At 47.6% G+C, this 14,928-nt stretch overlaps 1 protein-coding gene across 2 annotated transcripts in view; it reads right to left on the reverse strand.

The window, feature by feature from the left end:
• The window catches only part of MCM9 (minichromosome maintenance 9 homologous recombination repair factor), a 57,308-nt gene that overhangs the window by 34,241 nt on the left and 8,139 nt on the right, over positions 1-14,928 (reverse strand). For both annotated transcript variants that reach the window (XR_009555402.1, XM_060238637.1), the window contains exon 3: positions 944-1,260. Coding sequence is in view for 1 of the 2 variants with exons in the window: in XM_060238637.1 (XP_060094620.1) it covers positions 944-1,260 (317 nt within the window). In the remaining variant the exon portion in view is untranslated. The remainder of the gene's footprint in view (positions 1-943; positions 1,261-14,928) is intronic.

Genomic DNA, 14,928 nt, shown 5'->3' on the forward strand with positions numbered 1-14,928 from the left:
TTTTCTGCATAGAAAGGCTTCATCTTTTTCTAAGAGAAACATGCAAAGAGCCTACTGCTCCATGAAATTTTGGCAACAGTGACAATGAAATTTGTCTCAATTATAAGTATTTTAGGAGTGTTAAACTGAATAATTTAATTCACATTTCGCAATATCTCTGGTAAAGTTATATGGAAAAAGGCTAATTATATTGCAACATTGAATGGTGCTGTTATTCACAGCTTACTTAAAGCATGCCTAATAGTTTGAAGTAACAGTTTACTCCAGGTATTGTTGCCTACTTAAAGATTAAAAAGCTGTTCTTAAAGGATGGAAAATGAGATTCTGCTGAAGCATAAGGATTTAATCTAAATGTCACATGAAAGGGAATAAAAATGCACACAGCAAGGAAAATACTTATTGACAAATACAGCGTTGATGATAGCTGTATTGCATATGACCTTTAGGAAAAATTCAATGACATTTCATCACACTATATTTGAGGCTTACCACGCTTTTGCAGGCAGAAGTGCAACAGTATTTGGAATAATTCCTACACTTATATTGGCCAAAGCATCAATGCATCAGAATTTGTTTAGGCACTTTCGTCAGCTTGAGCAAGCCTGACTGTCAGCTTCCAGTCTCCCAACTCTACAATTACCTGCTTTTAAAATCCTGCACTCATAACTTGAGTTTATTAATTTATTTATTTGATTTCTATCCTGCCCTACCCACAAGTGGGCTCAAGTTCTGAAGATGGGAAGATGGGTAACTATGTCTCACATCGGTTGAACAGGCAGCATGTTCAGTCCTGGTTTATCTGTCAAGCAAGCTCAGATTTTACCGTGCAGAACTACAACTTGAGGCATAGCTAATGTCAAAAAAAAGAAAAACTGAGTTTATCCATTAATTCCTGAAGCGAATTAATACCCAGAAAAGAAACTGAGTTAAGTGTTTTTGAAACCTGTTCCTGAATCTTGATTTCTTGATAGTCTCTGCAACTGCTGGGAGCACACACTGTTCCTGAGAGACAAGTGAACTTGGATGAGTTGCAGCCTTCTTCACTAGGGCAGGTTGATGGACGGCAGAAAGTATAGTATTGTTCAAAGTCAGCCTTGACCACAAACACATGTTTGCACTTGCTGCACATGTAGTCTCGTTCAAACTCCAGGACCTTCACTAGGCTGGTACGAATAATGGTCCCAGTGACCGACAGAAAGTGTCCCACATCTTTGGTCTTTGGGATGTTTTCTCTCGTTAGCTCTGGACAAACAGGCAAACCTAGTACAACATATAGGAAATATTTATCTTGTGAATTACATGAGATCACAGCTTTGATTATCCTTGTTTTCTTAGACGCATGCTCCATTGGGCATGGTTGGAGGGCACATCATATAGCAGCCTTGCCGATGATAACCAGATCTGGGGCTGGTCAGTACCTGTATAGGAACTCTTGGAATCACATGCAACTCACCTGAATTCCCATGATGTAAGAGAACCATGATATCGATGCAAGTGAACAATCTGATATCGATGCAAGTGAACTGTATTCTGTGGACTTATTCCCAAGTAAGTGTGAATAGGAATGCAACCTAAAATCTTCTAATGGAGTATATTTGAAACTATTATCACTACTGTTTTCATAACACTTGTGCCAGCCCAGAAGGTGAAGAGCCTAGATGTGGTCCTGGATGCCTGGCTTTCTACGGAAGCCAAGGTCACTACTGTTGCCAGGTCTGCCTTTTATCTCTTCCAGCAGATCAAGCAGCTAGTATTTTATCTCTTCACCCAAGACCTAGCTAAAGTGACTCATGCAATGGTCACTTTCAGGCTTGACTACTATAGCTCACTCTAGGCAGGCTTGCCCTTGGAACTGACCTGGAAACTCCAGCTGGTGCAGGCAGCTAAACAGAATTACATCCTAATTTTCTGCACCAAGTCTAGCTGCAGCATGCTTCTCTAGCTGAAGCTCCCAAAGACGCTTCAAGGGTAACCTCAAACAGAGCATACTGCAATAGTCCAGCCTAGATGTAACTGACGCATGGATTACTTTGGCAAGCTCTAACTGACCCAGGAACGGTTGCAGTTGAGCACCAGCTGGAACTGGGCAAATGCACTCTGAGCCGCAGAAGCCACCTGGTATTCTAAGGTGATTGCTGTGTCAAGCAGTACTCCCAAGCCACAAACCTGGCTTTTCAAGAAGAGTATAGCCCCTTCCAAAACAGGGGAAATCTGAAGTTAGCAGACTGCCAGTCTACTAACCAAGAGAACCTCTGACATGTCAGCTCACAGCCTGCATAAAACTTTGCTGGTCTTAAAGGTGCTATTGGACTCTGTCACATTGCTTCAGACCAACACGGCTACCCACCTGGATTTGTCAGGATTAAGTTCCAGTTTTTTCACTTTCATACAGCCCATTATTGACTCCAAGCAACCAGTTCAGAATATCAACAGCATCCTCAAAATTAGACAGAAAACTTGAGAGCCTGTGCTCTCAAGAAAGCACTTGCCACTTGCCTTAACCACTCAGCAAATCCCCCTCTGGCAGCTTTGATCAGCCAGGAAGGGCAAGGGTCATGAACACAGGTGGTAAGTCTCACCTGCTCAAGGATCTTGTCCACATCCTCGGGATCCACAAGCTGAAAAGTATCCCTATAGATTGGACAATCAAATGCCAAAGGTACTTCATTTAGACAAGCATCCATGTCAGCACCTAATTCAGAGCAGATCTGAGTGATCTTGTCCACAAAATAAGTGGCAACTTGATCATAGCTGGCAGTTGTACAGTCAAGAGTCCAATTACCTTGGACTATGATGTAAGAACTTCCAAATCACATAGATCAGCCCAGCTGGACAATTACACACAGACTAGGGTAGCAGAGAAATATTGCCTTTATACCATCATCACTGCCACAGAATAAGTTCTAATATGGACTCTATGCTGTGTTTGATCAGTTTTGCTCTGAGATTTCTCCCAGTGGCACCCTAGCTGTCATTCCTCCCATTTCATTTCCATTGTGTCAACAGCCTGGGCCATCTCCATATTTCAAAGAGTGGTCAGAACGACAACAAATCCTGTTCTTAAAGCCTATGTCTCCCATGTCAGAGAATACTTCCTCACTTCACTTAGCTACTGCACATCTTTCTGGCATCACTGTCAGACAAAACATCAGATCAACTGAGATACAAAACTAAAACAGAAGTGGTGAAAGAATTAAAGGGACTGCCTTGTTTTATTCTTTGCTGATCTGTTTTTCTAGACATGCATGCATGCCCCTGATTACATTGCAGTTCAGTAAATTACACTGCTATTTCATATTTGCATAAAGTGGAAAAAGAAGTATGAAGATAATGGACAATCGCAGCATGTATTCAGTATAAGTCCCTGAACATCTCTAGGTGCTATACACGGAGGTCTATGGACAACAAGCTTGAAATTGATACAGAAAACATAGCAAAGTCAATGGCGGGAGACAATCTAAACAATTGGTTGTGAAGGTAACTAAGAATGGAATGGAAGGTTGTGAGGAAATGACCCCTCTTTCCCAATATCATAGTCACAAACATGGTTGCCAGGGCGCCTGGAGAAGTGAGCTTGCACCCGTCTTGCCAGAGAGTGCAAGCAAAGCTATCCAGGAACTAAACGGGACTCATGTGTACAAGCAGCCTAAGTGTACAAGTGTTCTAAACAGGCACAGAGTGCTTGCCAACATGCACGGACGTTTCCCCGCTACTGCGTGGAGTCCGCCATGGTGGGGAAGAAACTACGCCGCCACGGAGCTGTCCAGGCGACCGGTGTTGAAGCGCTAAGCATGGAAGCCACTGTGTTTCGCTAACACCACTTGTAGCCATCTTCCTGCCTGGTTGGGCTTCATTCCTTCTTAGTGGGAACCTCACGTACACACCTTGAGTCATTCCTAGCCCGCAAGCAACCCATCCGTTTTATGAATGGATTAATAGCTCGACTGTTGATCCTAATTACTCAGTAATATCCTGACTGTAGCTCTGGTATAGGAGACGATGAGAAAAGAGGAAGGATCTCTCCTGCCACATCCAAGTCTTTTGTCTACACCGGGGATACCTAGGTCCATATCTGATTCCCTATTGTCACATTCCCAGATAATCCCATCTCATCCCAAGCACCCTGTCATTTCCATACTGATATCACTGGAGCTGCCCCAGGCCCTGTCGCAACCTGGAAGTTTCCAGGATGCCCAGGATGAAGGTGAAGTTCATTGGTCAAAACATACACCCAATCAGGTGTCGCCAAAGACTCACCATTGGTTCATCCGATGTCCAGCCTTCGTGGTCATCAGCAGAACCTCCCATCTCCCCTCCCAGTCACCTCCCATCCCCTCGGGACGTAGGTGACTCTTTATAACCTGTGGACTAGCTACCCACAGGTGTGCTCTCTATTCAGCAACCCCCATATCCCGCTGTATAGATACATCCCCGATTCCTGATCAGTTTCGGGTCCTCCCCCATTCGTCGCCATCGGAGTCTTCCTTGGAGTCTGCGAGAGGTAGTATCACCCTGTCTGTTTATCCATATATGTTCCCCTATCAATCTATCTGTGTTTCCTAGACCTGTGTGAATGTGTGAGTGTTTTGTATTTTTATCTTGTGTGAAAGAACTATTATTCTAAATAAATTACAATTGGTTTTTATTAAATTAGAGTCCATTTTATTGAGCATTGACTCTCTGGATGGTTGAGCCTGGTATACATTTGGTAAAAAGATTCCTATTAAAGCCGGGTGTCCATCAAACTAATTCCCCAACCTCGTTTTGAGGGCATTTCGGCTTACAGAAATTGGTGGAGAATGCGGGCATGCCCTGTTTGTGTGAACACACGTGAGTCGACACGCGTGTCTTCACATAGACAGACGTAGGGTTGCATCATTCAGAAAGTCTTGCTAGCGAGGCTATTGCGTGAGTGATTGAGTGACTGAGTTCTGTGTAAACGGCTCTAGCGAGCATCTCTATAATTGTGGGTTGGGCTGCTCCCATTTCTATCATTCAGCGTGGACTTCTCAGCCGCACCTAGGAGGCCAGACACCTTGCAAAAGGACTGAGCCCGATAGAACGCAAGGGGGAAGTCCCGTGAAGTCTGGCCGCCGGCCCAAGGCCATCCTAAACGCGTCTATCATGGGAGGGAATGTCAGGACAGGTGAGGGCCGTTTTAAGATCTGGATAGAGCACCTTCCCCTTTTCCCTCTTTTCTTTAGAGCTTAGTGCACACACGCACACACACTGCACATACACTCATACACCTACACACACATATTCTAAGTCCTTACACGAGTCGAGGCCAAGGCTAGTCTAAGGCACCCAACAGGCACGAAGGCGAGCGGATCAGAAAACCGCTGCACTCTGACTGTTGGGCAACATTTCCTTCTCCGGCCGAGGTCCGATCGCAGAAGATTGGCTCGCCACCCAAAAACTTAGGTCGAGGTCCGATCGCAGAAGATTGGCTCGCCACCCAAAAACTTAGGTCGAGGTCCGATCACAGAAGATTGGCTCGCCACCCAAAAACTTAGGTCGAGGTCCGATCGCAGAAGATTGGCTCGCCACCCAAAAACTTAGGTCGAGGTCCGATCGCAGAAGATTGGCTCGTTGCTAAAACCCAGGTCGAGGTCCGATCGCAGAAGATTGGCTCGCCACCCAAAAACTTTAGCCGAGGACCAATCGCAGAAGATTGGCTCGTTGCTAAAACCCAGGTCGAGGTCCGATCGCAGAAGATTGGCTCGCCGCCCAAAACTTTAGCCGAGGACCGATCGCAGAAGATTGGCTCGTTGCTAAAACCCAGGTCGAGGCCCGATCGCAGAAGATTGGCTCGCCACCCAAAACCCAAGCCGAAACACAATCACAGAGATTGGCAGTAGGCAAAACAAAAAGGGGAACGTAAGAAGGAATCCCAGTCCCTGTATTCCCATGGAGATCTTTGCAAAGAAGGAGGAACTCCCCAAGTTGGAGAAGTGGCTGGTAAAGAAAGGGGATAACCCCTGAAACAGGGGAATCTTTAGCCAAGGCTCTGACCCCCTCCAGTCCTTCCGAGACATATTTGAAGAACATTGCAGCAACAAAACAATCAGCTCTGGCAAAAGGGACCTCTTTGCGACGTGGGGCTTGTTTGAAGCCCTGCGAGATAGCTCAGCCTTGATTAAACAATTCAAGGAACAGCTTACACAAAGAGATCAGCAAATAGAACAGCAAGGAGTACAGGCAGAAAAAAAGGAACAAGAATTGGAGGCAATTCTTAAAAGACATGCAGAAGCGCTGGAGCATGAATTCCAGAGGCAAACCGCTGAGAAGGAACTCATACTCCAAAGCAGAATTAGAGCAAGTCCGACAAAACCATGTAGCTGAATTCGAGCAAGTCCGACAGCACCATGTAGCAGAATTAGAACAAGTTCGGCAAAACCACGAGATAGAAAAGGCAGAATCGGATAGAAGACACGCCGCAGAGGTAGAAAGGCTAGCGGAAGAGAATAATAGCCTGGACCTCGAATGGCAAGAGGCACAGAAGGCCATAGAGGATCTTAAGATAGAAAAACGGGCTCTAGCACTGTCACAGCAAGAAACTCTACCCGCTCTAAAAAGGGCCCAACTGCAGATAAAGGCATTGGAAAAAGAGTTGAAGCAAACAAAAGCCCGAAATGACAAATTACAACACGCCATAGAATACGCCTCAGAAAAGAACCGAAGGGCAAGAGACGCAGCCAGCCATGAGGCATGCAAAAGGGAGATAGCAGCCCTACAAAAGAAATTAGACCTTAAAAAAACTTTCATAGCCACTGTGTCAGCCCCTGACCTCTATGATTTTACATCAGATGAGGAGAGCGAGGACGAGGAAGTGGCAGAAGAAAGTTAAAAAGGACACCGCCCCTGTCCGCCCGGTTGTCACTAGGCAGACTACCACTAAAAAGGGGAACGGCGGTGAGACCGTAAGAGTAGTCAAAGAGATTAGGGACTGGAAGACCGAGGATGTTAAAATGGCCTTTCAGATCCTTGGCCCCTTTACCCGGGAAACTTCCATTAAGTGGATGACGCAAGTGCGTAATGAATACCCGGATATAGCGGTCAAGGAGCTGAATCAGATCTTAAGATTGGCCGCAACCGGCCCAGATGCGGACAAGATAAGGGCCAAATTAGTAGTCCAACGCTCCGATGCAATTACCACTCTAGAATGGATGGCTGAAGTGTTAACAGCCGCATGGGAGGAGAGGACATAAAGTATCTTTATGACCAAACCACACAAGGCCCGGACGAGGATCCCATGGTCTACCTAACAAAAAAGCAATTTTTGGCTGAAGCCGCGGATCTAGTCTTCCCCGATGATGAAGAAACCCCCGACTATAATGACACCACTTTTATTAGGAATGTCATTAGAGGCCTTAACACAACCACGCAGGGATTGTTAGGAGCCACCAATATAGACGACCCAGAATGGAGAACCCTTCACTCCAACCTGGCAAGAGTCAGTAGGTTCATGAGTAAACTTAGAAGGGAGAAAAAGAGTGGGAAGAAGGACAAAGGTAAGGAGGCAGTCAACACTGTCACTTACGCAAACAACGGCCCTCATTCCCAATACCAAAAGAGGGAAGCTAATCCCAGCCCCTACAACCCTCAGCCGGCTCCAATCAACTTCCCGGCAGGACAAAATAGGAGTAATCAGGCAAGGAATAATGGGAGACAGGCAAAGCGAAGACAAGGAGCAGGAGGAGCCCCCAGCCAACACGCGGATGGAATAAGAGCTCCCCCTCCGACTGTACAGCCTTCGGCCCCCACACCCCCTATAGCCGCGCCTCCGCCGCCAGCCCCACAGCCCAACATAATGACGGGCCCCTACAGGGAAGCCTACCAAGACTTACAAGAACAGGGTAGGAGGTATAGGAACCCACGCCCCCGAGACCTCGAGTGGGAAAACTTTTGGAACCAAATGACACCCGAAGAGAGAACTCTGCGGAGAGGAGTGTGGTCCTTCTTAATAAACGCCGGAGTAGATTTGACCAACAAGAATAAGGCCCCTACCACACAGCTGTTAGCAATGCAGCAACAGATAGTGCAGGGGTGGGGAGGCCGGCAGCCGTCGGCACCTCCACCCCCGCCGGCCCAAAACCAATTCCCTACAACCTATCTATACCCGCAACCGGTAGCTGCAGTGAATCAACAAGCATTCTTCGACGGTCCTGACTATGAGGACCAGGGTTTGCGCTAGGGGTGCCCGGAGTCCACAGATCTCCCCGACGGAGTAGTGGCTAAATTTAAGCTAGACATCTGGGGGAGACCAATGGTACAGGCAGGCATTGGGGCTCCAGGGAAGATTAAATCTGCCAATTTACTAGTAGACACAGGAGCCTCTATCAGTGTGCTCCACCCAAGATTAGTAACTCAGGGAACCCAAACAGAAAGAACCTTGGAACTGGCCGGATATGCAGGCGGAAGCCACGCCTCATATATCTGGAAGAAAATACCAGTTACTATAGGGAAACTTAAAGCCACCATGCGCGCTTGTAGCAATGCAGGAGAAGATGACGGCATGCTTGGGGCTCCCTTTCTAACCAAAAACAGCATCACTATAGACATGGCCAACGGCTTCCTGTGGCAAATCCCAGGAGGTCCAAGCTTTATTAATGCTGTGCACCGATGTGCAGCATTAAAAGCACCCCTTCTCATATCCCCTGTTAGTGAAGATCTGTGGACCCAGAAATTTCCCGGGGTATGGATTACTGACAAGGCGGAGTGCGGGACTGTAAGAAACGCTTGTGTTCTTATAGAAGGACGAGATCCCCCTCCCCAGCGTCAGTACAAATATCCCGCGGAAGCAGAGGCAGGAATAGGAAAAACTATAGAGGGATTACTGAAATGGGATGTTATTCTGCCTATGCAGTCCATCTGCAACGCCCCCTTGTGGCCGGTCCTTAAAGCAGATGGAGTAACTTGGAGAATGACGGTCGATTTCAGAGCCCTTAATGCAGTGACTCCCCCGGTAGCTCCAGTGGTTGCCAAATACAATGAGATTGTGGCCGCCATTGCGGCAAGGTCCAAGTTCTACAGCGTGGTGGACTTGGCCAACGCATTCCACTCGATCTGCCTGCATGAGTCCTGCTGGTATAAATTCGCGTTTACTTTTCGCGGCCAGCAGTACGTATTCAAGCGGACGCCACAGGGCTTCCACTCGAGCCCGAGCATCTGTCACGCACATGTTGTGCAGATGTGGGATCGCTTGCAACCTGGGTCAAAGGACTGTGTGCTCAGTTATGTAGATGACGTGCTGATCCATGCAGAGACGGAGGAGAAGGTTCGGGAAGTCACTGAGGAAGTTCTTAGCCTCATCCAAGAAACTGGATTTAAAGCCAGCAGGGAGAAAGCTCAGTTAGTGCAAACTGAAGTGAAGTACCTCGGCATTACACTAGGGGCGGAAGGGAGAACACCAGACTCGCAGAGAGTAGAGGTTATCTCCAAACTCCCTGCCCCCACAGACTCCCATTCACTAAGAGCCCTGTTAGGCACTTTTAACTTTTCCAGGGACTTCATAGAGATGTTCTCTGAGAAAGCCCGACCTCTTTATGAGCTCCTGAAGAAAGATGTACAATGGCATTGGGGGCCGGAGCAGCAACGAGCCTTTGCAGAGTTTAAAAGCGATCTAGCAAGGGCTCCGGCGCTCGCCCACCCCGACGTCACCCAGCCGTTTTTCATTCAGCTGGCTATCTCAGAGCACAGCCTAGGAGCGACTCTGATCCAGAGACGAGCGGGGTCTCAGCGGGTAGTGGCTTATGCCTCCAGGAATCTTTCTTCCGTGGAGGAAAAGTTCTCCCCGTGTGAGAAGGTCTGCCTCGCTCTGGTGTGGAGTCTCACCCATTGGGAGTTTATAATAGGAGGAGCAAGGGTGATAGTACAAACCACCCATTCTCCTCTTAAGTATATTCTCTCAGGAAAAGTTAAGGACGGGCAAGTTTCAAACCAGCGGATCGCCCAGTGGACGCTGGCGCTGACTAATAGGGGGGTAGATTTCCAGAAAGAGCAAAAGGAACCACCCTCACCCTATGGCCTGGTTGTAGAAGGGGAAGAGCATGAGTGTCTGTTGCCAGTGGTGCAGCATATACCCTGGCCGGTTAATGGTGGGATCACCCTAGCGGAAGCCCGACAACAAGGATTTGTTTGTTGGTTCTGCGACGGGTCCTCCTTCCATGTAAACGGCTCAGCTCGAACCGGCTACGGAGCCATTAGGGTGCAAGACTCCCTAGTTCTTAAAGGAACAGTCCGCCCTCATTCCAGCCAAGCCGCTGAAGTGGAGGCGGTACTAGCCATCCTTCACTTTGAGCCTTTAGATGTGCCCTTAGCGATCTTTACTGATTCGCACTGGACGGTGCAAGCAGTAACTGCCTGGCTGCCTATTTGGAAAAAGCAAGGCTGGCAGAATAGTGAGGGAAAAACAGTGGCACATCCCCCAAAATGGTTGCAGATAGCTGAAAGAATAGAGGCTAGAACAGAGTCTACCTACCTAACACATGTTAAAGGACACCAGAGGACCTACACAGAAGAAGGCATGTGGAATAATAGAGTAGACGCTATTGCTAAAGAAGCCGCATTCGCGGACACCAATCCCTTCCGTTCACCCCCCGCCTTTCCTCTGCACCCGGTTACCACCCGGAAGCGCAACAAAGGGAGAGAAGTCCTGATGGACTTGGCTGAGTTACAGAAAGATGATCCAGAAATTCTGGAGCTCGCCCAAGCCCAAAAGGATGAAACAGGCAGATATACCATCGTTCAGCAAGATGGCATCTACTGGGCAGTGGACAACAAGGGCAAACAACACTGGATTGTGCCCTTACAGGTCAGAGGAGACCTGATCAAGTTTGTGCACGAACAGGGACATAGAGGAAGAGAACTGACTTTGGAGCGGATAAAGGAGATGGGCTGGTGGCCGGGCATGTGCCAGGAAGTCGCGCAGTGGGTGAATAATTGCCTAGCGTGCGCTATGGTTAATGCCGACACCTCAGGTCCCAAAGCTCCTATCCAGCACCAAAGAATAGAAGGACCCTGGGCTCGGATACAAATTGATTATATAGGTCCCCTCCCCCGCATAGCTAGAGGGAATCGATATTGCCTCACGGTGATCGACCCCTTCAGCAAGTGGGTGGAGGCTTTCCCTTGCAAATATAATACTGCTGCCACAACTGCGAAAATGTTATTTAACCACATATGGACAAGATGGGGGATCCCCAGAGTCATGGACTCAGATTTGGGGACACACTTCGTTGGAGAAGTCACAAAAGAGCTGTGCAAAGCTCTCGGGGTGGAACAGCGATTCCATATCGCTGGGCACCCCCAAGCCTCAGGAGCGATTGAAAGGACAAACCGAACTATCAAGGAAGCCTTACGCAAGGTAGTGAAATCCACAGGCAGGGATTGGGACGATAAACTCCCCATTATCCTTATGGCCCTGAGGGGAACTACCGCCGTTCACGGCCACACACCACACATGGTCATGACAGGAAGGAAAATGGTGTTGCCGGAAGCCTTCTGGCTTAAAACACAACTTCCGTCTGCCTGGGTGCCCGTGGTTGTGAATGATGCGTGGGTGCAATCCTTAGTCACAGAAGTCCACAACATCCATCTAGAGGTAGCCAAACAACTGGGCAAAGCACAACAGACCATGGATCAAAGGCTAGGCTGGGTCAAAAACCCTCGTGTATGGGATCCAGGACAGCTAGTGCTGTACAGGAAATTCTCGCAGAACGAGCACTCCCTGGAAGCCAAGTGGCAAGGTCCAGTCCCAATAACACAGAGAATCAGCCCAGCGGTATACCAAGTGGAGCTCCAGAAGAAGAACGGGGAGACTTGGCTGAAATACTTCCATTGCTCCCAACTCAAGGAATGGAAGGGGGGCGCGCCTGTTAGCACCAATCCAACCAAGCAACCCGATACTTCACCGCAGCAGCAGAGAGCTGAAGTCAGGCAAATTTCTGTTATGCCATGCCCCGACCTTATAGACTTCTCCCTAGGAGATACATTCCTTACCCTAGGAGTAACCTGAGCAATTTAAGGTACAAGGAGATTTCTGAGACATAGGCCTGTACACAGAAATCTAGGGGGGGTATAGGAAAGGTAACACAGCAATGTCATTTCAGAATTCACAGCGAGGTTTTTTTTTACTGACTTGCGTTTTTAAAGCTTTTTCCCTACCTACTACCCCTACCTTCTTGCCCTAACCCTTTAATGCTTGTAGAGGCAGCAATAAGGGTCTACAGCGCAACTTTATTTTTATTCTAGGTACACAATATGGATTACCAGAAAACAAAGGTAAGATTGATATGGGGAATAATGTATGCAATGTATTTGATGTTGATGCTAATGCAAAAGAAATGTACAGCTAGCAGAGCAGTATTGCCTACCATAGTTCCCTTCTCCCATTGGAGGTGTAAGACCAGCCTATATCCCAAAGAAGTCATGCTATGCAAAGTCATAAAATCCAACTATGAGGAAAATGACAGCAGACTTTTTAGGAACAGCTATGACTTTCGCAGCTGTGACGAGGAATGGATTAGACCACCAAATATGATTTTGCTATGTGCTGGGACCAGAATGTTGACTCAAGAATTGTATTGTTTTTCTCATGAGGATACTATGAGACCTTTGGTGCCAATGCATTGTGTTTATGTTCCAAAAGGCCCACGAAAATTAACAACAATTCCTAAAACAACCCCTAGCGTTACTCCAGCCTCTAAAGGGTTTACTGAGGACATGGGGCCATACTGCGAAATTGCCATTGTGTCGACCGCAGTATGGGGAGCAGGGGACCCCTTCAAATTTATGTTATCAATTGGCTCTAGAATAGAGAAGACACTTGCGTTCTCATTACAGACACCTAGTGGAGAGACGCACCACTACCAGCTAACTGCCTGGGCAGATAAAAACTGGATTGTTACTGATTCAGAGTTGGAAATACAGGGACCTCCCGATTGGTTTATGGTGATAGACCATTTATGCCAACAGGAGCCTGTGACAGCTATGAAATTTACAAAGCTGGGCATCTTCAGCACAAAACTCCCGTCTGAGGAAGGAAACTACACCCTCACGATAGGAAATCTTACTCAGCTCCAATTTAACCCTCTCATCTTAGACACTGAGACCACCCTAAACACAAACTCCCACATAATTGGCTCTCATGTGATTAAGCGAGATATAAGAGAGCAAGTCTTGATCCACCCGCAGATGGTACTGAAAGAAATCAGGGTCAGCCTGACAGGATTAAACACTACTGAGAGGCTGCCACAATGTGCTCCCTACTTAGAACCCAGTAAAAGAGGCTGGGAGGCTTGGCTGCAGTTATGGGTGGGAAACAATCCTCGCAGATTAAAACGGTCTGTAGGAGACTGGGTAGCCCCAGTTGCTGGAGGAGTAGCGGTCTTGGACTCTATTAATATAGAGACGTTAGCAAATAAATTCGCCTATGCCACCTCCTACATTTCTCAATGATTCCTTCCACACCATTTTTGAGGTCCAGCATTCTATCAGCTCCATCTTGGTTAATTGGGAAAACCAAATTGAAGGAGATTTTGCCTTGCTATTGAGAGGCACTCAATCTCTGCAGGTTAATATTTCTCTAGCACTGGCATGCACCCAGGCTCAAGCTATGAATCTAGCAATGACCATGGGCATGATCAGGCAAGCCACGGAAGGGAATATTCCCTTAGAGATCAAACAATTGATTAGACCGGAGATTCCCACCCCGCAATTGGAGTTAGAAGCATGGTGGACTCTAGTTAATACCTCTTTTTCTCTGGACAGACAGGAACTGAGGCTTCTCATCTTGATGCCCACTGCAAAAAGATTTTTATGTACACCCAGTTGTGCCGCTAGGGCTGCAAGTGGGACCAGCTGAAGTTTTGTATTCCTCAGACTCAGACAAATGGGCTAGGAATGAGAACGGAAGCTGGGAAGCAGTAGACTTACAGGCTTGTGTACATAAAGACAATCTAGGCTTTATTTGTGACGAGCAGACTCTACAGACTCACCACCCCTGTGTGAACCCCTTGAGGGATTCCCCCCAAGAATGCAAATATGCGCTCAGACAAGAGAATGCCTCCGCCTTTGTATATTTGGGAAGAGGGTGTGCTTGTGTGAGGACACACTGTGAGTACCTCATCATAAATACCTTCCATGTTCAACCCATGCTACCAGGTGTTAACAGATGCTTTTGCAACCTATCCTCCATTGCAGGATGCGATATTGAATTTACAGTCCCCATATGGACTAGGGAAGAAATTCTGCTAGCCCCTGGCCTGTTCAAATTCATCCAGCCAGTCTTTTTGGGCATGGGGCTGCGAGCGATTAGATCCTTGCTGTCTCATCCCCTTTTAAAGCAAACCCTGCAAGACATTAAGAGGAGCGGAGATACCGCGGCCATGGTGGTCAGACACGATGGGCACGAAATCTCCAATCTCTTAACCCAGATCAAGGATACAGGAAAACACTCGTTCCTTGACGCGATTCTTGGCTGGAGCCCTACTGGGAGCGCGATTCTGAATGTGATCCTGCACCCCATTGTGGTCATTTTAGCCTTTCAAATCATCCTGTGCATTGTGCTGATTGTCCTGGGGTGTTGGTTAAGAAAACAATTAAAGAAGGTGGACAATCTCCAAACTATGTGGAAGTATCGCCCCTTCATCAACGAGAAGCCATAACAGCCTCTCGATGCCTCGCCAGTAAAGGGTGGGGAGTCTTCCCCCTTTTCCTTTCCCCAGATCTTTTCTTTTACTTTTAAGGGAGGGCTGGGAAGCCCTGGGGAGAAGGAAGGGAGGAGACCGAACCGAGGACTGCGTCGGCAGTGCCGAGGAGGAGAATTTGCAAGGGAGAACCAACTGGTTCTGCCTTTTCCAGGCGGTCCACGGAGGATTCCCACAAGATATATATGAGATCCGCCGTGCAACCGCAGATTTCCGT

This window comes from Heteronotia binoei, chromosome 1, assembly GCF_032191835.1.
Source record: "Heteronotia binoei isolate CCM8104 ecotype False Entrance Well chromosome 1, APGP_CSIRO_Hbin_v1, whole genome shotgun sequence".
Lineage (NCBI taxonomy): Eukaryota > Metazoa > Chordata > Lepidosauria > Squamata > Gekkonidae > Heteronotia > Heteronotia binoei.